Source organism: Ovis canadensis, chromosome 14 (assembly GCF_042477335.2).
Source record: "Ovis canadensis isolate MfBH-ARS-UI-01 breed Bighorn chromosome 14, ARS-UI_OviCan_v2, whole genome shotgun sequence".
Lineage (NCBI taxonomy): Eukaryota > Metazoa > Chordata > Mammalia > Artiodactyla > Bovidae > Ovis > Ovis canadensis.
In genome coordinates, this window is record NC_091258.1 from 67,982,001 (window position 1) to 68,008,441 (window position 26,441).

Here is a 26,441-nt window from a genome sequence, read left to right on the forward strand (position 1 = left end):
TTGTTAAGATGTAGACATCACCCTGAATTTCTGATTGAGTAGGTCTGAGGCAGGGCCTGAGAATTTACATGTCTAATGATGCTGATGCACCTGGTTTAAAGACCATGCTTAGAGAATCACTGCTCTGATCAGTCAGCCTGGACATATGCCTATTCCTGTAATAGGACAATGGGGCAGACAGAATGTACAGGATCACAAAGAGTGAGGAGTTTGAGGCGTTTTTATATTTATTATTTATTTGGCTATACTGGGTCTTCATGCAGCATGTGGGATCTAGTTCCCTGACTAGGGATTGAACCCAGGCCCCTTGCATTGGGAGCATGGAGTCTTAGCCACTGGACCACCTGGGAAGTTCCAAAGAGGGAGGGTGGTTCAAGAAAGGAGGCAGGAGGAATTCTGAGCAGGCAAACCCCACTGCAGTCCAGTGCACATCAATGTCCCAAGCCTCCCCACTTAACTGTCTTATACTTAGATTCTTGGACGTGGGTTAGGGAGAGTCCTAGGAGGGAAAGAGCTCAGTTGTACTATAAACTTAAAAAGGGCTAGCAGAAGAGGGTCAGGGTATGAGAAAGGGAGAGATGTGGATAGTGACATCAGGACCTTAAACATACAGGAGGAACAGGAGAAGATGAGTCTTTATTCTGGGAGCAGTGGGAAGCCATTCAGTTCTTCATGTTGGGGGGATGCTCCCTGGCAGTCCAGTTATTAAGAATCTGCTTTGCAATGCAGGGATGTGGGTTCCATCCCTGTTCAGGGGAACTAAGATCCCACATGCTAAGGAGAAGCTAAGCCCAGAGGCCACAACTACTAAACCCAGACAGCACAACTAGAGAGTTGGTGCTCTGCAGTGAAAGATCCCACGTGACACAAGGAAGATCCCTTGTGCAGCAACTAAGACCTGATGCAGCAAAATAAATTAATTTTTTAAAAAGAGATGGGGTGAAATCTTACCAAAAAAAAATTTTTTTTCACACAAGGGCATGGCTTGATGGGGCTCCCCTGGTGGCTCAGACAGTAAAGAATCTGCCTGCAATGCAGAAGATCCAGGTTCGACCCCTGGGTTGGGAAGATCCCCTTGAAGAAGGGAATGGCAATCCACTCCAGTATTCTTGCCTGGAGAATTCCATGGACAGAGGAGCCTGGCAGGCTACAGTCCATGGGGTTGCAAAGAATCAGACACAACTGAGTGAATGATACACATACCCATGGCTCGATTGGATGTCCAGAAATAAAATTATCCCTGGCAGCTTTCTTGTGACAAATGGATCGGATGTGAGTGCAGAGGAAGAAGAGGTTTATGGCCAGCAAAACGGGACAGAGCAGAAGTTTCTTCAGAGAACTGGATCTTGAAGGATGCATTTGGCAGGGTGAAGAATGGGGAAGTGCACTCTCTGCAGAGGGAACATCCTGTGTAGCAGTTTGTCCTAGGGGAAGGCAGGAGAAAACTCTAAAGTTCAGTGACCCTTGCACCTCTACATGCTCTACAGGCCCAGCACAATCCCTTCAGGCCTCTGCTCAAATGTCACCTTCTTCTAAAAGCCATCCCTAAACTGTCCATTTAAAGAGCCATCCCACCCCCTTTCTCTGCTCTATTTTTCACAAGCACTATCACTGCCTGGAATTGCGCCACACATCTCTACCAGGTCAGCACTGGTCTTGGTTCACATCCCAGCTCCACTCCTTGCCATGTGCCCTTCTGTTGCTTAATCTCTGTTTCTGTAGCTTAATCTCTGTTTGTTACTGATCGGGGATAACGGTACCTCTCTCACAGGGCTTTGTGAAATAGATGAATTAGGGTGTGTACGAATGTTCTCACATAATCTGCATTCCGTCTTCTCCCAAAGCCTCTCAATTGCCTATTAACATACCGTTTGCTCTAGCGATTTGCTCTAACAATGCGTTCCTCCTTGTTATTAATAGTCCATCTTTCCCCGTCAAAGCAGAAGCTCCACTTTGTCTCCCACTGTATCGCCAGTGCTTAGAACAGTGTCCAGCGCAAAGTGAGCACCGAACATGAAAGATGAAAGAATAAACATGGCAGCCTGGCTTGCAGGGCTAGTGCTTCATCCTGCCTTCACTGTTGCTATGGTGACCTTGAGCCTGCCAGACGATTCGCAGCTTCAGTAACTGTTTTTATCCGGCTCACCCATTGGCCACCGGTGTCTCCGCTGTAACAGCCAGAAAACTACAACTCCCGGCAAGCTGAGCGCCTCCAGCCCCTACCTCTAAGCGTGAGCGCCCGCGCAGTAGAATCTGCAGCCCGGAGTTTTACTAGAGCGGTGCCGGGGGCAGGGCGCTGGGTCGGACGCGAGCAGAAGAATGGGGGAGGGGGGGCAGGGGGACGCTTTGCTCGCTGAGCATTTTGGGGCCCCCTAGTTTCTTCTGGCTCTCTCGGGTCTAAAGGGTCTGGGTCTCAGAACATCTCACCATGAGGTGGGTGGAGAGACTGCTCCGGTTTCCATAGTGATGAGCCTGGCTAGGTGCGCGGAGGGTTGCTGCGGGGGACTGCGGAGAGAGAGAGAGAGAGAGAGAGAGAGAGAGATCAGAGACCGGCGTTGCCATGGCAACCCTGGGGCAGACGAGGATCGGGGTGAGATGAAGGGATTTAAGGGCTGTCATGGGAGAAAATAAAATAACAGCCCGAGGAACTAACTGAGATGCTCGGAGGAACGGAGAGTGTGATGGGGAATCGGGTGTGAAATTGGGGGCGTTATGAGATGCTAAGGGGGGGGAGTGTTTTAGCTAATTCATATGTAAAAAGAACAGGAAAGAGAATAGGGTTGTTTGTGCGGTTGTTACAGGATTCTTATAGAGACGGGTGGAGGCTTGTAGGGAGCACTGGAATGTTTGGGGTTGGGGGGGAGGTTACAGGAAAAGTTTGATGTTGAGATGTAATCAGAAGTTGTATGGGCTTCAACTGGTGGCTCAAACAATGAAGAATCTGCCTGCAGTGCAGGAGGCCTGGGTTGGATCCCCTTCCCGAGTCGGGAAGATCCCCTGGGGAAGAGAATGGCTACCCACCCCAGTATTCTTGCCTGGAGAATTCCATGGACAGAGGAGCCTGGCAGGCGACAGTCCATGGGATCACAAGAGTTCGACATGACTGAGCGGCTCCCACTGTACAGCTATGTTGTCCAGTATCCTAGCAGGTACCCGCCTGTGGCTAACTTACAGAGAAATATAATTAAAAATTCGGTTCTTCAGCCACACTCACTCCATTGCAAATACTGTTTTGGATACTGATGATGTAGAACATTTCCATTATCAAAGAAAGTTCTGTTGACTGGCGCTGATATACAGGGTGAATTGGGATGTTAAAGGCAACTGGAGTTTCCTGACTCCTAACTGTCCGGACATATCTCTTATCACTTGCCTCACCTACAGCTGGCTCCATCCCTTTGCAAAAACAGAACCAGCTTAATTCATTGTTTGCCCCTTCCAGTCCCTTTACCTGGATTGCTCATCCAACTCTTTGCCTTTCAGGCCTCCCAGGAGAGGATGCCCTAGACAGCCCTATTTAAAGTAGCCACCACCCTCTTCCCACTACCAGCAACTATCCCATCTCCCTGTATTATTTCTTGCAGAAACTTTATCAGAATCTTAAAAAAAAGTATATTGTTCATCTTTTATCTTTTAATTGCTCATCTTCCCCACTAGGGGGAGGTCTTGTGCTGTTTACCATGAAAAATTCCAGTGCCCAGAAGAGTGCCTGGCACAGAGAGGACACTCCATAAATTTTGTCGATTAAACGAATGGAGGCGATTCAGAATTTGAGAGCTGTGGTATTACAGGGGGAGATTAGGAGTGTTAGAGTCATAGTAGAGTTGGGGGACACAGAAGAGGAACTGATACCAGGAATTCAAGTGATAGGGAATTGGGACATAAGTGTTACATTGGAAAACGAATGTGTGCTCCAATTAAAAAGTAAAAGTAAAAAACTTTTAAAAGAAAATGTACGAATAAAGCAAACAAACAAAAAGACACACAAATGTGGGGGTGGTAGAGGAGGACTTGGCGTGTTTCATGGAACTCATTGCTATTTGCAGGATTATCAAATGCCCAGTGCCTCAGTCTCCTCATCTGTAAAATGGAAATAATAGTAGTATCCATCTGATAAGTTTGAAGAATAACTAAGGAATAATACATGCAATATGTTTGGAAGACTGCCTGTCATCATCAAAATTATTACTGAAGTTAAAGCAGGAGTTAGTATACACAGGGTCCTGCCCCCTTGCCCCACCCGCAAGCTTGGTCTCATGAACCTGGGAAGAACCCTAGGGTTCCAAAAATATGGGTTGAAACCCAGTCTGCTGAAGAAAGCCATTTGAGACTGTGGGCCTGTGCTCTTTGTAGTAAAGGGTGGCAGTAATTCTTCTCTGTGTAGATAGTACAGAACTCTCTTCACAGTTGGTCTTCTTCCCTCATCAAAATCTTATGCCTGCCCCCATGCCGGTATTTAATTAGCCCTCTACTACATTGTGCCAGGTGGTTTACCTACAAGATCACCCCTAACACTAAAGGAGGTGGCTATTGTGACGGTTTTCCAGCTGGGAAAATTTAATCAGAGAGGTTCCGTGACTTTCCTAAGGACACACAGCAGAGAGGAGGGTAGTTCCCTGTTCAACTTCCGCCCCTGCACTTTCAGTGGCTCTCATTTTAGCAAAGAATGTCTGAATGGAGTCATACACAGCAGGCCACCAATACGGCTGTTACGCATTTGTTGAGGCTCCTTCTATGTGAGCCTCAGTTTCTTCATGTGGAAAATGGGGCTAATAGTAACGCACCAAGGCTGTTTTGAAAAATGAGAATGCTGTGCTTATATTTAGCAGATGTTAAGCACATCAGAAGAAGAAGATTTGGAGAAGGAAATGACAACCCACTCCAGTGTTCTTGCCTGGAGAATCCCAGGGACGGGGGAGCCTGGTGGGCTGCCGTCTATGGGGTCGCACAGAGTCGGACACGACTGAAGCGACTTAGCAGCAGCAGCAAGCACATCAGTAATTGGTTATTACTATATATCTGCCCTCCCCGCTTCTTTTTGAGAGGCTGAAGCAGTGGTTTGAAGTTAAGTGGAGATATAGTTAAGTTACAGAGGGAGAGAAAAACCCCTTGTCAACCTCCTGATAAAAACCAGCCACTGTCCCAGAAATGCACTACGCATGCGCATTCGGGGGGGATGGGCTGCTGCCTCCATTCCTATTGTGGATGCGGACTCCTGTGAATCCGCAATATACCTGAACCTAAAGGTGAGGCGACGAAATTTGGGAAGATACGGGTCGAATCTGAAAGGCACTGGGGGAGCCAGAGATCCACTCAGTCCTAGTTGAAGGGACTCCCTTTATACTTCGCACCCCGCCCCGCTCGGGTAATGGTCTCGCCCGATTCCCGCTCTCTTCCACCACTCCAGGACATACCAAGTTTCCAGCAGAGGGGTGGGGTAGTAGACAGAGACCATTCAGCAGACGAGACCCTCGTCTCCGAGGTCAAGAAAAAATGGCGGGAGGGGGGAAAGGGGGTCCATACGGAGGAGGAGCGGGGGAGGCCTTCAGGAGACTGTGTCAAGGGGGCGGGGCCTGGAAGACCTTTGTCAAAAAAAGCAGGCGGGGCCTCTGGATGGGCGAGTTTATTGGGTGCGAAGGTGGGAGTTGGAGTGGGCGAGTTCATTGTGTGTCCGAATGAGGGGGATGAATGGTTGGGAGAGACCATTGTTTGGAGAAATTTGGGCAATGTTTGGGAGTGACCTCTGCGTGTATGAATGGGGACGGTCAGGGTGAATGGATGCGCAGGTAACAGGTTTGAATTGTGCTTTGAGGGAGTTGAATTCTGACAGAGAACAGAGGCTCTGAGATGTAGGTGAACAACAGGTGCAAACGCCCCATTGACGGAAGAGTCAAGGACCTACTTGCAGAAGGAGGGTCTGCCTGTTGGAATGTAAGGTCCGCGGGCAAACATATCGAGAGTGATGCTGGAGAGGATGCAGGGGACGTATCAGAGGGGCCTGGACCGCCAGGCTGAGGGGCCTGACGCCGTCCCGCGGTACTACGGAGCCATGGGCGGGTTGTGAGCCGGAGAGGGGCAACATCAGCTCTGGGTGTAGAAAGACCTGCCTGGGGCCGTGTGCGAGATGGACTGGAGAGGAGAGACTGGAGGCAGGGAGGCCCGGGAGGAGGCTGGCCGAGGACACCGGTTTCAGGGCTGTGGCGAGGGAGAGAGTACAGTGTGTAGTCGGTGGCGGAGGCCATGGGAATGTCTGCCATTGTTCCGAGGAGGGTCTTGGAGAGAGATGGCCTTCCTTGCCGCCCCCCCCTCCCCAGGGTAGATGAGAACTCTGAGTTCTTCCTTTCAACACCAGCGGCCTGGAGAAAACCCTCCCTGTCACCTCCCTTCTTTCTTCCTCAGTCCCCTTTGCCTCCTCACCACTAGGAGTTGACCTGTAGCAGCCCTGCCTCACCCTCACTTCAGCATCCAGAGCCCAAGAGCTGATCAGGGACAGACTCCACCTCATGAAGCCGGGAGATGGAGAAGTGGATCCCGGAGAACCCCCGGACTGTCTGGGGTTCGATCCATCTCACCTGAGGACACACCCTGAGGATGCTGAGGACCCAGAAGAAGAGGTGAGACCCCACCCCCCCACCCCCCAGGGTCTCAGTCTGCATAGAGGTTCAAGCAGCTGTGAGTTTGATCCCAAGGTCTATCACCTCCTGGCTTGATGAGAAGGAAAGGTCTCCAGGAGAAGTGACATTTGACCAAAGACCCAATCAAGGTGAGGGAGGGGAAGAGGGTTCCAGGCACCAACTCCCTTGAGGAGGCTTTGGGTGTGGCCAGAGCCTAGTGAGCCTAGGGGAGACAGCGAGAGATGGGGTCAAAGGGGGAACGCAGGCGGGTCGTGCAGGGCCTCCTGGGTCTTGGTGAGGACTCGGGCTCTTTGAATTAGAGCGGAGCCAGGGGAGGGCACTGAGCGGAGAACCGACGTGAGCTCACGTAGGTGTTAACAGGCGCCCTCTGGCGGCCGCGTGGGGAACAGACCTGGGGATTGGGGTCTGAGGCAGGGAACCCAGAGAGCAAACAATTGCAGTAACCCGGGCAAGAGATGGGGCTTCCCTGGTGGCACCAGGTGGTAAAGAACCCGCCTGCGAGTGCAGAAGACAGAAGAGACGCGAGTTCGATCCCTGGGTAGGGAAGATCCCTTGGAGGAGGGCACGGCAACCCACTCCAGTATTCTTGCCAGGAGAATACCATGGACAGAGAAGCCTGGCGGGCCACGGTCCATAGCGTCACAAAGAGTCGGACACGACTGAGCACGCCGCACGGGCAAGAGATGATTGGGCTCATAAGAGGGTGCTGTCTGTGGAGGTGGTGAGATGTGGTCCGATTCTGGATGTATTTTCAAGTTGGCGCCAACAGGCTTAATAAGGGATTAGATGAAGGTGTGTGAGAAAGAGGTGGCAGGTTTTTGCCCCGAGCACTTGGAAGGAAAGAAGCTGCCTTTTCCTCAGATGAAGGCATCAGAAGGGGCAGGTATGGAGTGACAGGATTTCAATCATAACCCATTCGATCCGCATCACCGCCGCTCCAGGAGGGAGGTCCCGTTATCTGCCCATTTTGCAGATGAGACAGCTGCAGTTTCAAGCCACGGTCATGCCTAGGCAGCGGTGGAATCGAGGGCGAGGTGGGCGGCGGATGACCCGAGGACTGTGCCCTCTCTCCACTTCTCCCAGGCGCCCGGAGGAGCCGAGGCGGAGGCGGGGACCCTGGTGCAGCTCATCGACGAGCACGGGGCGTACTCGACCGCGCGCCTGGTGCCCGACGGTTCCGCGGAGGAGCGCTCTGAGAAGAGGGGGCCAGGCTTGCTCCGCGCCGGCTCTGAGGGCTGGGAGGGGCTGGCGCGGCCCAGGCGATTCAGCTGCGCCGCCTGCGGGAAGGCCTTCAAGCGCGCGTGGGAGCTGCTGAGCCACGAGGTGGTGCACACCGCCGCCCGGCCCTTCCGCTGTGGCCTGTGCGCGGCCGCCTTCAAACGCCCCTCGGACTGCAAGAGTCACAGGCTGGTGCACAGCGACGAGCGGCCGCACGGCTGCGACGCCTGCGGCAAACGCTTCAAGCGAGCCAGCAACCTACAGGTGCGGTCCGCGGGCCTGGGCCAAAAGAGGCGGGGCCTGAATAAACGGGGTAGGGCTGAACCGGGGGCGTGTCCAGGTGTGGGCGGGGTCTTGTGAAGGGGCGGGGTCTGCGGGAAAGGGGCGGGGCAGGGCGTTGAACCAGACGTTCAAACTTCAGCTGCTCAGTCGCGTCTGACTCTGCGACTCCATGGACTGCAGCACGCCAGGCTTCCCTGCCCTTCATTATCTTCCGGAGTTTGCTCAAACTTACGTCCATTGAGTCCAGGGACCCTGAAATTCTTTGCCCAAGGAGCCCTAAGGCTGCTTCCAGGGCTCTCTCCAGATCCACCATCCCCAGGGTGCACTTTGCCCCCTCTAGCAGGCATAACCCTCTAGCCTGGAAGGGAGGCAGGGAGGCTTGGGCATCTGGGCAGGGCTGTCCATCTGTGGGTGCAATATCCCCTGAGGCCTGGGAAGCCTCTGCCAGCTGACCTGGGCCACCAAGTTCTAGTGTGCAATTCTGAGGATTCCAAAAGTTGTGAATTCGAAGCTAGGCTTCTAGATCATGGTGAAGGTCTATTTGTTAAGGAGAAGGAAGAACTTATTTTATTTGATAGTTTGATTTGTAGTTTTAAAAAATGCCTAAACAATTGGTATGTGTACCTTCGTGGGCTTCCCTGATGGCTCAGTGGTAAAGAATTCACCTGCCAAACAGGAGGCGCGAGTTCAATTGGGTTGGGAAGAGCCCCTGGAGAAGGGAATGGCAACCCACTCCAGTATGCTTGCCTGGGAAATCCCATGGATAGAGGAGCGTGCGGGCTACAGTCCATGGGGTCGCAAAAGAGTCGGGCATGACTCAGCGGCTAAACCACAACAAATATGTACTTTCACCTAGTCTGTTTCCCGGAGACCTACAAGGAGTAGGGGTGAATCTGTCTGGAGAGGAGTGTCGTGCAGAGATGCGTGCCCTCACTCCCTCTGCTGTCCCTGTCCCCAGGAGCATCGCCGCATCCACACGGGCGAGCGTCCCTTCCCCTGCCAGTCCTGCCCGAAGCGCTTCAAGACCCACTACGAGCTGCACCGCCACGAGCCACTGCACGCTCCCTCGCGGCCCTTCCCCTGCCCGGACTGCGGCAAGGCCTTCGCAGCAGGGCCGGCCCTGCTTCTCCACCGGCGGCAGCACTGCGTGGACAAGCCGCACGCGTGCGGGGTGTGCGGTAAGCGCTTCACCCACAGTCACAGCCTGCGGGTGCACGAGCGCGTGCACACGGGCGATCGGCCCTTTGTGTGCCCGCTGTGCGCCAAGGCCTTCAAGCAGTCCAACGCGCTGGCCTCTCACCACCGCGTGCATTCAGGGGAGCGGCCCTACAGGTGCACCACGTGCGGCAAGGCTTTCAAGCAATCGTCCTACCTGGCCATCCACCGGCGCACGCACACGGGCGAGCGGCCCTACCCCTGCGACGCCTGCGGCAAAGCCTTCTCCAGGCCCTCGCTGCTCCTACAGCATCGCCGGGTACACAGCCCCGTGCGCCCCCACGCCTGTCGCTTCTGCCCCAAGCACTTCAAGGACCTGAACTACCGCGCAGTCCACGAGAGGCTGCACACGGGAGACACGCCCTACAAGGGTGGTCTCTGTGGCAACGGCTTCACACATCCCAGCAACCTGCTGCAGCATCAGAGTGTGCATCCGGATGGATGAGGGTGGGGTGTGGGGCCGCGAGGAGGCCAACGAGGGCTCCGTGTCCCCAGAGCTGGAATGGGAGGGAACCCAGTCCAGTGGACGCCCAGTTTCAGACAGCGCCGTCCAATAGCATCTCTCCAGAAACACTCTGCATCTAGGCCGTCCAGTATCTTAGTGACCAGGCCCCTGTGATTCCTTGGAGCGTTTGAAACATGGTTAGTGCCCCTGTGGAAGTGATTTTTTTGGGGAGGGGTGTAACTTTTTAGTTTGCAGTTCTTTAAGACTCACGAGAAGTTGCAAAAATTAGCACAGAGCTTTCCCATGTACCCTTCACCCAGCTCCCCGCCATGGATACCTCTTAGCCTTCCTGGCACCATGTGCCTGCATGCATGCTCAGTCCTGTCCGATTCTTTGCGACCTCCTGGACTGTAGCCCGCCAGGCTCCTTTGTCCATAGGGTGTCCCAGGCAAGAATACTGAGTGGGTTTCCATTTTCTTCCCCAGGGGATCTTCCTGACCCAGAGGTTGAACCTGCATCTCCTGCACTGGCAGACGGGGTTTTTGTTTTTACCACTGAGCCACCTGGGAAGCCCCAGCATACTGCCAATAACCAGGAAATTGACTCTGATAAGATTCTGTTAACTCAGGTACAGATCTTATTCAGAGTTCGCCAAAACATAAGTGACTATTTAAGCTCACTGAATTTAAATCAATTTCCATTTAAATAGCCACCGGTGTCTAGTTGCTGGCATCGTGGACAGTGCAAGTCTAAGGCCTGAAGGCATGAGGGATGCCGGGCAGTGGCTGTGGCATTTGAAGAATTGCTCTACATGCCCATGTGAGCCACATAATATTCTTGAGAAGGACTTTGCAGAGGACCTTTAACAAAGCCTTTTTTTTTTTTTTCCCTTTCAAAGCCAAGAGGAAAGTTTATAAATCTCATTCCAGGGCAGAAAGTACACACATTGAAACCCAACACACTGCTATTATGTGGTGTAAATGTACATGGTAATAAATTTGATCAAATCACAGCTGCTCCCAGGTGTAGCCTGTTAGGTGGCCCTTTGGCTGTTTCGGCTTTCCTTATAACTAAAACATCAGTGTGGTAATGAGGTTCTGTGGTCACCTTGTGTCTTCCCGTGCATAAAAAAGCGCTGAATTAATTCCTTCACTTGGAATATCTGGTTTTCCTTGATTAACAATAATCATTTGATGTTCTGACTACCTGCCCTTTGTTGCAAAACCTCTATATGACCTGTGTTGTCCCCTTGCCTCCTCAGAGCAGTTCTCTCAGGGTCATTTGAGATGCTGCCTCCCAGGCTTGACGTCCTAAGAATTCCCACCAAATAAAACACAACTGTCAACTTTTAGGTGGTGACTATTTTTTTTTTAAGTCGACAATGCAATTGTCTATATAGTACTGTGCCGTAAGAGATCTATAATACTTTTCACACAAATAATACATTAAAAACCAGACAGTAAAAATAAAGAAAACATTTTTAATCTTAGAGAACCTTGAAAAGTACACTAGTGCAGTACAGCAGCTGGCATACAGGGGCTGGCACCGAGTGAACAGGAGAGAAGAATCACTAACCGGAGGAGAGAGACGTGGTGGGGGATGGCAGAGCTGAAGGGTCATCAGCAATAGGAGACAGAGGGCAAGCCACAAATTCACCCACTCCTGATGTTGATGGCACAGATTCTGGTTCCTTGCTGGATTCAGTTTTTATCTAGTCCCATGAAAAAACAGTCCGGTGATGTCTGGTTCGTAGCTCTTTTTTTTTTCCTCTCTCTCCTCATAGATGACACAGCAGTACTGGATTGCATTCTGAATGGCTGCCGCAACCTCCCTGTACCATTCTCCGTTCAGATCCTGTGCTTCAAAACACAAACAGTGCCTCCTGGAATGAAGAAAATCCCCTTGCCCTGTCCTGCATCGTGAATCTCTTCGGTTCTTCAGTGAGTTCTTCTTCCTCTTGTCTCTCGTGGTCCTTTCTCCGGGCTTTTGATTCCATCAGGTCTTCATCAGTTTCATTAGTAAGCTCCTCGTTGCACACCAGAGAGGTCAATGCAGTCATCCTCTTGTAGATCTGGCTTGAAATAAAGGTACGGTACCACAGAACTCTACGTGGTACTGTCCAGTAAAGGATGCAGAACACAACCACTTATAGAGAATGTGTGGAGGGGACAATGCACTCCAGCTACGTTAGCTAACTTATGTGGTTGGACATGATTGCAAACAACGTCCACATCTTTTGAGAGTTCACAGCCTGCAGGTTTCATATGTAGGCGACTTACTGAATTCCCAGAGTTGAGCGATTTAGCAGCCACATTTTCAATAGAGCAAAACCAAGCAGATAAAGTTAGTTTTAATCACATTGTATAACGTATTTTAACTCAAAATATTGTAAACAAGTAGTCAGTATGGAAATTATTAATTTCATATTGATGTGCTCTTTTTCATTATAAGACTTCCAATCTGTATGTATTTTTTCATGGAGAACTTGTCTCAATTCATACTCGGGCCCATTTCAGAGTTCAAGAGCCACACAGCACTTTTTTTTCTTCCTTCTGTAAATTATAGAGACTCTTTGGTTGTCACAGGAAGTTGTGGATATGAGACCATCTATTGAATATCTTTCAGGAAAAGATGATTCTCAGCTTGGAGAGGGAAGAAGTCAGTCTGGAAGTAATCTTACTGTTTTTCAGCAGCACAAAAGGGCAGACGGTTGGATAGCAGGATGAAAATATCCCAGTAATTCTCTTCAGTCTTGAATTTTTCTCAGGTTTATGAAACAAATAGAAGACAATGAAGTTGTTTGAGCAATGGAAGAAAACAAAGCAACTTACCAGCAAAAGAATCGTGTGGGTGGCTTTGATTTCAGGAGATGACTGAGGAGAGAGGCTGGGGCTGTGAATGTGCTGGGCCCTTTGGTGGTGTTTGTAGAGGAGATTCACGGTGTAGAGACTGGACCACACCATGAGGATCACAAAGAGGAGATCTCGAATTATTACGACACTTCCAAATGCAACCGAATGATTCTGTCTCAAGTGATTTGTTTGGCAGTGTAGTGTCGAATACTCCAAACCAACAATCGTGACATTGTGATTGGCTTCTACAGTTTCAATGATGTAGCTATAGATGAGCATGTTGGTGATCCAGAAGAAAAGGAAAGAGGAGTAAATGCAGATAGAGAGTTTAGATCTAAGCCACGCCCACCTCGAATGAACAGGACTGATGATGATGGCTTGGTACCCGCTCAGGAGAGCAGTGGTACAGATGGAAAGACCCCGGGTAACTCTATATATGTACAAAGTGGCCTTACAACCAACATCATCCAGAAAATGTTTTATTCCGAAGGATGACACAATGTCTGGTATCAACTTGAACAAGATGGTCAAAGCATTGACCGAGGTCAGATGTATACAGATCAAATCTATGGGTTTTTTCAGATGATTTTTGTCTAAGAAGATATACACACAAAGCATGAAAAGCAGTGAGTTCCCCATGAACCCAATACTAATTTGAAATACGAAGAAAAGTCCCCAAATCACTTCGCGTGGAAACATTATGAGACTGATGTTTTATACACTATAATGGGGTCAACAAGGTTTAAAATAAAATCAATTATATTGTGAAGTTATGCATAATGGAGGCTGTGAAAGGGTATATGGATTGACAGTTCAGCATCAAGGTAAGGGGTAGGAATGTTTAACTCTTCTATATTTCAGGCCAAGGTGTGTCACTTCCAGACCCTCAATTCCAGGAATTCTTGAGAATCTCTGATATAGAATCAGGTTTCTAAAAAAGGGAGAATTCACAAATAATATTAGAATTTTAAAAATATTGCTAGGACGGAGAAGTTGACAAATATTAGAAAAATAACATGATACTACAATTATCGAGTCAACTCACTGGAAAAGACCCTGACGCTGAGAGAGATTGAAAGCCAAAGGAGAAGAGGGTGACAGAGGAAGAGATGGTTGGATGGCATCACCGACTCGATGGACATGAGTGTGAGCAAGCTCTGGGAGATGCTGAAGGACAGGAAAGCCTGACGTGCTGCAGTCCAGGAGGTCTCAAAAAGTCCAATGTGACTTAGCAACTGAACAACAACAACACCATTATCTATGCCAATAAATTTGGAAATTTAGGAGACTGGGGGACAAAGCTCCAGAAGACTTTAACTTACCCCCCCCCCCAAATATATTGACATAATAGAAAGACATAAGTATACAAAGTTCCTCATGATAACACTGATCAGTAGGAAAAGTTCATCCAGAAGCTATATCAAAGAATGTTTCGATGTTGAAGTGTGCCAAACACAGCAGATATAAATAACATCTAGGAACCACTGCTAAGGAGAGAATAACAGAATATTCCATCAATCATATTATGGGCTTAACATAACTTTGGAAGCAAAAAAATGACAAAGTATGACAAAGACAATGCCAACTCTATTTCATAAGCAAAAACGTTTTTAAAAATTTACAGAATAACTGTAACATTATGTTTACAGTGCATAAAAACATCAAGCACTTAACCAAAGGTTTATCTGAACATAAAAGATAAGCCGAACAGTTGAAACTTCATCTGCATGATTGCCCAGCTGCTAAGCCGCTTCAGTCGTGTCCGACTCTGTGCAACCCCATAGATGGCAGCCCACTAGGCTCCCCCGTCCCTGGGATTCGCCAGGCAAGAACACTGGAGTGGGTTTCCATTTCCTTCTCCAGTGATTACCCAAACTAGTAGGCTAAAAGAACAAAAGTAGATGATCGCTTTAATATGTGCAGAAGACCATATGATAAAATTTAGGATATTCAACATATATTTATGATAGAAATATTTAGGTATCAACAATGGAAAGGAATACTCTTACCCTGGCGAAAGCATCAACAATGAGAAGACTCCTAATTCAGGTTACACATGAAAAGCTTTACATTTGAGATCGGCACTAAGTAAAAATATTTTCCCTCACTCCTTCTAGTCCTCATTTTTTCAGATTTCATGGCCTTTACTGTAAAGGAAGAAAGTGAAGAAGGAAGACTTTTTGTCATTGACAGTATATAAATCCAAAGAAGGAAACCAATAGAATCATTGGTTGAATTATTAGACTATTTAAGAATGATTTTCAGGATTACTGAACACAAGTCAGTAAAAAAGTTTTTTTTGAATTTCTATGTGCTAGCATAAAAATAGTTTTTAAGTGCAATTTAAAGTGCTATTAATATAGCATAAAATCTGTTAAATCTAGGAGTTGATGTACGATTAGAAATATGTAAAACCTCTAAGAGAAAACAATGGTATATATCTATGTGTGATTAAAGCATTTTAATTGAAAATGATGTAAAATAATTTGAGATAAATGGCATTATCCATAAAAATACAATAGCAAAAGGTATTATCTATTAAAAATAAAATCTTAACATAGAAAAACAAAAGTGAGACATACTGATGGCTGGGAAAGGAATGAAGTGAAACTAAGAGGCAAATTTTATCACATGTGAATTTATAACAACTAAATATAGAGAAGAGGCTTCCCCCTTGGTTCAGTAAAGAACCTGTCTGCAAATGCAGGAGACATGGAAGATGTGGGTTCGATCCCTGGGTTTGGGAAGATCTCCTGGAGGAAGGAAATGGCAACCCACTCCAGTATTCTTGCCTGGAGAATTCCAGGGACGGAGGAGTCTGGCGGGCTACAGTCCAAGTGGCCTTATAGAGTTGGACACAACTGAGTGACGAAGCACAACCCAATTGCAGAGAATAAAGAAGAGACAAAAGGAAACATAAATAAAGCGTGATATTAGCTGATACATGGACCATGTGGAATTTTCAAATAGTTGCTAATAATACACTGAAAGTCAAAATACAATAAAGAAAATGTGATACGGTTTTAAATGGAAATAAAAAGAGGGACAGTGAAACAGTATTGGAGAGCTATAAGTGATACTAATGAGTAAAAGAAACGAAAGAATGCAGGAAGCAAAGCAATAGAAAAGAGAACGGGGGCAATATTAGGAGAAAGAAGATAAAACACACTTCTATTGAACAGAAAATTAACTGAAGGTTTAGTCTGAAAAAAATGGCAGACTCCATAAGGAAGTTTTGGATGGGGAAAGGGAACACTGGAAAGGTCTCCATACCACTGTCCCTTTCTTGAGGCTGAGAGTCTCAGATCCTTAAGGAAAGCAGTCAGATTCCCCAAGAAGGTGGAAGCATCTTGGACAGGCTGGGTCTGACCCACAAAGAGTGGATATGGGAGACCAAGTAGCAGGGCTTCTCCTCCCAGCGGATCCCCTTATCACCTGCCGTCTCCAGCACCGTGGTTGCTGGGGTCATCCTGACGCACCCAGAGGGGCAGCAAATTGCTCTCCCAGAAGCAAAGTGATTCTCATGGTAAACTTATTAGGTTTATTGACGCGGAGGCAAAGGCACCATCTGGCATGTACATTTTCCCAGTAGATCTACCTGATGAACTTCAGAATCGAGAGACGTGATCAAAGCCAGTTTTCACTTTGCTGATGGAAATTCCCCCAGGACTTGTTAAACTCTAACCTCAGAGCAGCTCCTCGAAATCACGGTTCACTTTCCCTCTTTAGCCTTTTATGCTTCCTGCTTTTTTCTTTTTAATTAATTAATTAATTTTAACTGGAGGCTAATTACTTTACAATATTGTAGTGTTTTTTTTGCCATACATTGACATGAATCAGCTATGGGTGTACGTGTGTTCCCCATCCTGAACCCCCCTCCCACCTCCCTCCCCATCCCATCCTTCTGGGTCATCCCACTGCACCAGCCCTGAGCACCCTGCCTCATACATCGAACCTGGACTGGCGATCTATTTCACATATGATAATATACATGTTTCAATGCTATTCTCTCAAATCATCCCATCCTCGCCTTCTCCCACAGAGTCCCAAAGTCTGTTCTTTACATCTGTGTCTCTTTTGCTGTCTCATATATAGGGTCATCGTTACCATCTTTCTAAAGCCCACATATATTATGCCTCCTGCTTTTATTGTTAACTTTCCCCGCAGCTTTGTTGAGATAGAGTTGACATGTAACACTGTGTAAGTTTAAGGAGTATAATGTGGTGATCTGATACGCTGAACTACATGGGTTTGCAAATGAGCGGGATCCACTTATACGTGGATCATTTTTTCCACTAAAAATGTACTGTAGTACTACACGATCCACGGTCGACTGACTTCACTGATCCAGGACCACAAATACAGAGGGCTCACTGGATTTTCAACTGTGCGGGCATCAGAGCCCCTAATCTTCGTGTTGTTGGTCAACTGATATAGCGAAATGGCTACCATAATAAAGTCAATGTCTCAGTCATCTCACATAATTACCTGTGTGCCTGTGTCTCTCTGTGTGTGTAGAGCATTCAAGATCTACACTCCCGGTAACTCTCAAGTATACAGTGCAGTATTGTTAATTTGTGTTAACTATAGTAACCAGGCTATTGACTAGAGTCCCAGACATTATTTGTTTTAGAAATGGCAGTTTGTGTCCTTTGACCAAGATCTCTCAATTTCCCCTGTTGTCCAGCCCTTGACAATCACATTCTGCTGTCTGTTTCTAGGAGTCAGGCTTTCTTAATTTTCATTTAAAATTTTTAAATTATGATATCTTTTATTATTTTTAAAATGTTTATTGAAATTATGTTGTGTTTGTTTCAGGTGTACGGCAAGGTGATTCCGTTATACATATACATAAACACACTCTTTTTTAGATTCTTTTCCCATATAGGCCATTACAGAGTATTGAGTAGAGTTCCCTGTGCTATAAGTAGGTCCTCATTAGTCATCTCTTTTATATGCAGCATTGGGTATATGTCAATCCCAATCTCCCACATCGTGATTCTGTTTCTATTTTGTAAACAAGTTCATTTGTACCACTTTCTTTGACACCACATATAAGCAACACCATTGGATATTTATCCTGAATCAGGCTTTTTTAGATTCCATATATAAATGAGGTCATGTGGCTTGCCTTTCTCTGTCTGACTTATCTCGAAAAGCATAATAATCCTCAGTTTCCCAAATTGTTCCAAATGGCAGGTTTTCCTTTTAAAAAAAAATTATTTTTATTTATTTTGGTTACACTGGACCTCAGTTGTGGCTCTTGGGACCTTTAGTTGCTGCATGTGGGATGATGGTCCCTGACTAGGGATCAAACCCGGGCCCCTGGCATTGGGCACACAGTCTTAGCCACTGGACTGCCAGGCAAGTCCCACCTGTTTTTTTTTTTTTTTTTAATTGCATCCTATTGATATTCACCAATCCAAAAACCCAGCCATTCGTAGTTGCCCTATTTTATCCAGGCTTTGCCTATTAAAAGTTTTCTTTTTTTTTAACTGAAATATTGTTGCCGGACATTATGCCTGTTAAGGTTTTAGCATGCTAGTGGCTAGGCAAAAAAAAAAAAAAAACTTTTTCAAATGAAAGATAATTACACAAGAGAAAATAGTTTGATCTTGAAGAGTAATGGAGAGCGTGGCAACATTCGTTTGTTTATCACAATATTCCTTGGGTGTCTATATGGGCTAGACATGAATCCAGCCATCTAGGATGCTGGCAATGACGAAGGAGACATATGCATTGCCCCTCCCCATACTGGACCAAAAAAATCACACCAAGAAACCCAAAGACTCTTATCATCTGAACGATCAGACATTTACCTGGAAGCAGGACCAGGTATGCCAAGACCTGGAGATGCAAGTGTCCAGCAGCCCTGGAATGTGACTGCAGGCTTGACCTCCCAACCATAGACAGGAGCTAAGCAAGATGGTAGCCTGCCTGGGCAAGAGGAGATTCATCATGCAGGTGACCCTGAATCTCTGGACAGTATCGTGGGGCAGGAGATGAGATGACTTTGTGAAGATTCAGCAGAAGAAGGATGACCAGGAGCTGAGGACCCTAAAATGACAGGGTCAGCTCCACCAACAGTGTGACAAAGTCACCCCATCCTGTCGAAACACATCAGCACATACAGACAGAACTCAGTGAAAGAGTCAGAGATCGTTTCACGATGTGGATTCTCCCACGTTGCTTTCAACTACTCCACTCTTCCCAGGAGTTCAGTTGGTTTTATTTCTCCCCACTACATATAACAGCTCAGGGAATATCTTTCCATGTTCTTTCTCTGCGTTTAGGTGCTCTTATAGAATTGATTTCTACAGGTGGCTTTTGGGGTCAAGGGAAAATTCAAAATTTTAACCTATGTTTCCACACTATTCAAAAAGCTTAAGGCAGTTCATAGCTCCTCCACTAATTTCATCTTATAAAGTCTTATATAAATGGTTCTTTGCCTAATATTGCCCGAGGTGATGAATTTCTTCTCCTGAAGACATTCCTTTCTGAGTTTTTATAAGTATCAAATAGAGAAAGTCCTTTACAAAAGATGTTGTATTACAGAATTTTTTTTTTTATATCCAGCATCCAGGGATTTGATAACCTATAGATCTCTTGGCCTGTATCAGGGGGTATATCTCATTTTGATGAAATGATGTTTACGATGCTGAGTTTATGTAAATAGATAAAACATTTTATAAGAATAATCATCAGGTTATCTGAAGGATATGACACCCCGAACTAAGAAGGGTGACTGTGTATACATATTTTCATAAAAGTCATTTAGGATATTTTCTTTTAAAAACCTGTTTATTCATTTCCTTTTGACTGTGCTGAGTCTTCGTTGCTCCTAGGGCTTTTCTCTAGTTGTGGCAAACAGGGGCTCTTCTTTAATTGCAGTCCTTGGGCTTCTTATTGCAGAGACTTCTCCTGTTGCAGAGCATGGGTTTCTATGGCCCACAGGCTTCAGTACTTGTGGCTCAAGGGCTTAGTTGCTCCATGGGATGTGGGATCTTCCCAGACCAGGGATTAAACCTGTGTCTCCTGAACTGGCAGGCAGATTTTTATCCACTGTGCCACCAGGGAAGCCCAGGGTATTTTCTTGATATTCTAATTTAGTCTTTTTGTATGAGCCTTAATTTTGATGACAGATAAAATTTCATGGCAGGACCTATATGACTTCTAGGAATTTCCTACAATTTCTGGGACACTTATAACATACCTCTACAGATACATTGTTAATAAACTGTTAACGTTACTTATTTGACAATTCTTCCCATGTAATTTAATATATCAAATATACCTAGTTAGTTTAATCTCTTTTTTCTCAATAAGGAGAGAAAACAAATCTTTGAGATATTTCAGGGGCCTCGGAATATCTTAAAGTTAGTCCAAAGTCAAAAAGACCTTGTTTAGAATTTAACTTAATGTTTTAAAAGTTTGTAAAAAATATTAAAGGGTTTTAAAACACTTAGTCAAATACGTCAGTTGGAAACACTGCTTAGTTATCCATTCAACAAAAATTACAAAGATTTCATAGGCAAATACAGAAGCCAAGAAAACGTAGATCTTTTAATGCTATTAAGACCAGATCTACTTAAAAACCAAAGACATGATGAAGATAACGTAGAACATAACTAATTATTCGGACGTGGCACAAGATCTTTATTTATTTATTTAGGCAAATGACTTAAAGGTAAGGAAAAAGTTTTTTAGAAATCCTGGTGGCTCAAAATTCAGCTGCCAATGCAGGAGACACAGGTTTGACCCCTGGGTCAGGGAAGATCCCCTGGAGAAGGAAACGGCAACCTACTCCAGTATTCTTGCCTGGGAAATCCCATGGACAGAGGAGCCTGGCAGGTGACAGTCCATGGAATCAAAAAAAGTCAGATGGGACTTAGGGACTGAACAACAATCAAGTGCAGATCAATTTTTTTTTTTAATTGTCCTCTCAAAAGATAGAAAACCAAATTCCAGTTTTGCATCAGTTTACTTTAGATATTGGGGGCTTCCCTGATGGCTCAGAAGGTAAAGAGTCTGCCTGCAGTGCAGGAGACTCGGGTTTGATCCCTGGGCCAGGAAGATTCCCTGGAGAAGGAAATGGTAACCCACTCCAGTATTCTTGCCTGAAGAATCTCATGGACAGAGGAGCCTGGCAGGCTGCAGTCCATGGGGTCAAAGAGAGTCAGACACGACTGAGTGACTGAACACCACCAGGGGTTAACACTCTGAGCTTCCACCGCAGGGGGCTCAGGCCCCATCCCTAACTGGGGAACTAAGATCCAACATGCAACATGGCCAAAAATAAATATTAAAATTTTAAAAAGAAACCTATAAGACCTTGGCTGGACCTTGAGAGCATTAAACGGTGTGAGTTAGACAGTGAAGGACAAATGTATGATCTCACTTACAAGTGATATCTAAAACATCCAAACTCATAGAAACAGCAGAAGGGCAGCCGTCAGGGTCTGGGGTGTGGGGGGAATGGAGAGATCTTAGTCAAAGGCCATGCATCTCCAGTTCTAAGATAAACAGTTTGGAGGAATCTAAGGGACAGCACAGTAAAGCATACTTAACAATACTGTATTGTTCAGTTGAAAGTTGCTAAGCGAGCTGATCTTAAATATATTCTTATCGCACAGAAAATTATGGCACTTATGTGAAGTATTGAGACGTTAACCAACTTTTATTGTGATAATCGCTTCACAATATATAACTGCTTCAAATCATCACACCTTAAATTGACTCAATGTTATATATTGTGCTGCTGTGCTAAGCCAGCTCAGTCATGTCTGACTCTTTGGGACCCCATGGACGGTTGCCTGCCAGGCTTCACTGTCCATGGGATTCTCCAGGCAAGAATCCTGGAGTGGGTTGCCATGCCCTCCTCCAGGGGCTCTTCCCGACCCAGGGATCGAACACGGGTCTCTTATGTCTCCTGCATTGGCAGGCGGGTTCTTTACCACTGGGAAAAGCTTCCTGGGGAAGCCCATGTTCTATATTGCTTTGTGTCAGAAAAGATGTTTTAAAAAACAAGCTTCAGAAGAGAAGGCTGAGTTGGGAAAGTGAACGTATCCTCTGAGATGCTGCTCTGAGGCAGGCTTTTATCAGGTGCTGGGGGAATTTCCATCAGGGAGTGGAGACTAACTTTGATCACTTGTCTAGATTCTGATGTTTACTTAATGATGTAGATCAACCTGGGAAAAGTACATCCCCAGATCATGCCTTTGCGTTGTTGTCAATAAACCTAATAAGTTTACCAGGAGAATCATTCTGCATCTGAGAGAGTAACTTGCTGCCCCTCTGGGTGCATCAAGATGACCTCAACAAACGGGTGCTGGAGACAGCAGGTGACAAGGGGACCCGCTGGGAGGAGACGCTCTGCCATCCCATCCCTCATATATAGTCTTTGCGGGTCAGACCCGGCCTTTCCAAGATGCCTCACATTCTTGGGGAAGCCAGTTGCTTTCAGTAAGGATCTGAGACACTCCGGTTTGAGAGCCGGAAAGAGGTATAAAATCCTTTTTTAATTTTCTTGAGGAGGAGGTGGAAGCCTAGTTCTACCGCCAGGAATCAAACCCATGCCCTCTGCAATGGGCAGCGCAGAGTCTTAACCACTGCACTACCAGGGAAGTCCCTAAAAATCTTTTCAATAGTTTCACTCCCAATCCCAAGCTTCCTTACAGATACTTCATTATTTGCTCAGATATAATCTGCCAATTTTTTGCTTAATATGAATATATTTATCTTCTTTCTCACAATATTGTCACGATTTCTTTCCCTTCAGGTATGTTGTTTTTTATACTTTATTCTTTTCCTTTTTCAGTATTTCTTAAATAATGTTTCTTAAATTTCTTAAATAATGAACAACTGTTCATTACTCTTTCACTGTCTACAATTCATTTTCCTTTTAAAACTCTATCATATTTTCTACAGTGTACTTTTGACTTGTTTGTTTCTTAAAAGCTATTTAAAATTCCAAACAATTTCACTTGACAAATACCTCCTCTTTTGTAATGCTTTTTTGGGTCTCTTTATCGTCTACACCCTAACTGATATTTATTTACATTTGATATAATGCAATGCCTCTCAGTTTCATTTAATTACTATTTTGTAATCTTATCTTTACTTTTGTTTATCCCAGCATCTTTCTATTTTTATGTATATAAGTTTTTATCTCAAATTGAATTACAGTAGACTCATTTTCATTGAAAAATGCTCGATAACATCATTTATCTTAAAGGCTTTACATACTTTCTATTAAATATATATTTATTCCTGGGTTCAGGAAATTTTTATGCTGTTGAGATGTATCATTCCTTAAATTTCGTTTTAAAACAATTATCCTACTGGAATACAGAAATTCAGATGATTTTTGTACTGACTTTGCTTCCAGTAAACTTGTATGTCAGTTTTAAAAATTCTAAAAATGAAGCTGATGTTTCTATCAGTTTCCTTTTAAACATGTATAGATTCTGTTCATGATTAAAGATAGTGATAAAAATTTCTTTCTGATTTTTTTCTTACTTTATTACAAAGCCCGGGAAATCGGAAATCATGAAACTCCAAATTCCAAGAAACATGAATGAGGTAATAACCTTTTGAATGTGAACGTCAGCCTTAATGGAGGTCATACCATTCTTACACTCTATCTGTAAGCTGACTAATTCTGGTTTTGTAACAAGCACATAAAATTGTTTACAAGAAGATATGGATTGGAGATATTGTGCAGTCAGCAATACATATGGAATATTGATTAGTTTGGATTTTATCAGCCACAGTATGACTGCTATTTAAGGCTAAAAAAAAAGTCCGTATTGTGGGAAGAGAGCCTTACATTGTAAAATGTTTAGCAGCACCCATTAGATGCCAAAACTCTGTAGTGCTTACTATTAAGAACAGAAAATGTCACTGAGAAATGCAATTGGCCTATGGGACAAAGGCAGCAGGAGGCAAATTGTCCACTTGGAAAATTCTATATGAGATGATTCGTGTTGGGAGTGGGAAGCCACTCCGCGCTGCATATAGGATCTTAGTTCCGGGACCAGGGATTGAACCTGCACCCCCTACATTGAAAGCACAGAGTGTTAACCACTGGAATGCCAGGGAAGACTCTTGAGTTGAATTTCTAAGTGGTAATTGTCTTAGAAGTATTATATAATGTCATTAAAATTCTAAACACGAACTTCAAATATATATGATTCTCTCTAGGTTTTAGGAGTGTAACATTCTCTAGAAATGTCAGACTATTGAAACGTATGGGTTCAGATACAAAATGCAATTCAATACTCTTAGGAAAAAGTGTTTTCTTTTTTCAAGAAATATTATATATATTTGGGCATATGTTTTCTTTTTTTAGGATTTGTTTTTATGTGTGGGCCATTCTTAAAGTCTTCACTGAATTTGTTTGACAGTGCTTCTGTTTTACACTTCGGGTTTTTTTTGGCCGTTAGGCATGTGAGCTTTTAGCTCCCTGATCTGGGATCAAACCCCCACCTCCTGCACTGGAAGGTGAAGTTCTTTACCCACTGGACCATCAGGTAAGTCCCTGTGGATAGCACATTCATTATATTTGGTCAATTAAAAACAGAAAAAACTTGGAGAGTTAAAAATAATTCTTGAATCCCACTTCCTGGAGGGAATCTTTTTTAGCAGAGAAACGCTCCCTATACCTCTGTTTTTTCTCTTTCTATGAGCAATTTCTCCCAAATTGGAACCAGTCTGTATACAGCTTTTCTGTCTTACCATTGTCTCTCATTTGCATTCCCCATATCATCTTTCAAACATTCTTTTTTCTGTTCTTTTCCATTATGGTTTAGCCCGGAATATTGAATACAGTTTCCTGTGCTATCCAGTAGGACCTTGTTGTTTATCCATCCATATATAGCAGTTTCCATCTGTTAATCTCAAACCCCCAATCCATTCCTCTCCCCCAGCCCTTGGCAACTACAAGCTGTTCTCTATGTCTCTGAGTTGGTGTATGTTTCATAGATAGATTGGATTTTGCATGTTTTAGATTCCACAGGTAAGTGATGTCATGTGGGATTTGCCTTTCTCTTTCTCACTTATTTCTCTAGGTCCATCCAGGTTGCTGCAATTCTTTTTCATGACTGAGTAGTATTCTACTGGGGCTTCCCAGGTGGCTCCGGTAGTAAAGAACCCACCGGCAATGCAAAAGACAAAGAGACACTGGTTCGATCCCTGGGTAGGGAAGATCCCCTGGAGTAGGGCATGGGCAACCCATTCCAGTATTCTTGCCTGCAGAATCCCAAGGACAGAGAAACCTGGTGGGCTACAGTTCATGGGGTGGCAAAGAGTCGGACTCGACTGAAGCTACTTAGTATGCACACAAAAATAATTCTATTGAATATATGTATCAAAAATGCCTTCTAGAGACTTCCCCTAGTGGTCCAGTGGCTAAGACTCTGTGCTCCCAGTGCAGTGGGCCTGGGTTCAATCCCTGGTCAGGAAACTAGATCACACGTGCCACAATTAAGATCCAGTGCAGCCAAGTAAATCAATGTTCTTTAAAATGAGTTCAAAGATGCAAATTAAAATTTGTCTTTTTTTTTTAAATTTGCCCAACATGCCATAGGTAATATACTAGAATTAATGTTAGTATTTGAATTACACCCTCTTCATAAAACTGAATTCTGTACTCAAAAAATTCTCAAGAATCCTTGTCATCCAGTTCGGAAAGAGCCATATGTGGGTCTGAAATACAGAAAAGTTGAACAGACCCTATAATTTATAATTTCAGGATATAATCTATTTTGCTTTGTTTGAAGTCTGGTTGACCTAATGAAAGCCGCAAAACAGGATTAAGATAATGCTTGCAAGTGATGCAATTTTGGAATTCTTCTTCATGTCTCAGATCTGTATTGGGCTCATGGGGAACTCGGTCCTCTTCAAGTTAAAAATGTGCACTTGCATAACTCAGCCTCACCCGAAAAAGCCCATTGATGTCATATTCATACACCTGACTTTGGTCAATGTCTTGACCATCATGTTCAAGTTGATACCAGATGTCATGTCATCCTTTGGAGTACGACATTTTCTGGATGACGTTGGTTGTAAAGCAACTTTGTTCACACACAGAGTTACCCGGGGTCTTTCCATCTGTACCACCGCTCTCCTGAGTGCCTATCAAGCCATCACCATCAGTCCTGTTCATTCTAAGTGGGCGTGGCTTAAATCGAAACTCTCTACGTGTATTTACCCCTCTTTCCTTTTCTTCTGGGTCATCAACATGCTCATCTATATCCACATCATCAAAACAGTAGTAGCCAATCTCAACTTCACAACTGTTGGTTCTGGGTATTCCACACTATATTGCCAAACTAACCAGTTGGAACACTACTACTATTCAATGGCATTTTTGAGTGTCATCTTGATTCGAGATCTCCTCTTTGTGAGCCTCATGGCGTGTTCCAGTCTCTACATGGTGACCCTTCAATTCACAGCCTCACCCTCTCTCCCCGGCCGGCTCGTGAAATCCAAGCCACCCACATCATTCTTTGGCTAGTCAGTTGCTTTGTCTTCTTTTATTTCTCAGACAACTTCATTACCCTTTATCTGTTTTATAGACATGAGAAAAATTGGAGCCTGAAGAGAATGAACGGAATCATTTCTTCCTGCTATCCGATGATCTGCCCTTTTGTGCTGATGAAAAATAACAAAATTGTTTCCAAATGCATTTCTTCCATTTCAAAGATGAGAATGGCCTTTTCTCGAAGAACACTGAAGAGATGACCTGAAGCCCGCAGGCAATGTAGGAGTCTCTGGAATGACTTATATAAAGAA

General features: G+C 45.1%; 1 protein-coding gene and 1 long non-coding RNA gene across 5 annotated transcripts; one reads left to right on the top strand and one right to left on the bottom strand.

Annotated features, from left to right (window-relative positions):
• Window positions 1-202: 202 nt before the first annotated feature.
• On the bottom strand, window positions 203-5,576 carry LOC138418243 (uncharacterized). Its single transcript, XR_011248462.1, has 3 exons — window positions 5,415-5,576; window positions 2,428-2,505; window positions 203-1,424 (listed from the first exon to the last, which is right to left on the bottom strand). It is a non-coding gene; the product is annotated as an uncharacterized lncRNA (long non-coding RNA).
• On the top strand, window positions 5,153-11,146 carry LOC138418242 (zinc finger protein 34-like). 4 transcript variants are annotated; one of them, XM_069549317.1, is made up of 4 exons: window positions 5,153-5,246; window positions 6,424-6,614; window positions 7,719-8,117; window positions 9,094-11,146. In XM_069549317.1, exons 2-4 carry the CDS (start codon window positions 6,504-6,506, stop codon window positions 9,793-9,795), a joined length of 1,212 nt encoding a protein of 403 aa, XP_069405418.1. In that variant the 5' UTR covers window positions 5,153-5,246; window positions 6,424-6,503; the 3' UTR covers window positions 9,796-11,146. The 4 variants fall into 4 exon arrangements, with proteins under 4 accessions (XP_069405418.1, XP_069405417.1, XP_069405421.1 ...); XM_069549316.1 differs by having other exon boundaries at window positions 5,164-5,246; window positions 6,400-6,614; XM_069549320.1 differs by lacking the exon at window positions 5,153-5,246 and adding an exon at window positions 5,653-5,786.
• The last annotated feature ends 15,295 nt before the right edge of the window (window positions 11,147-26,441 follow it).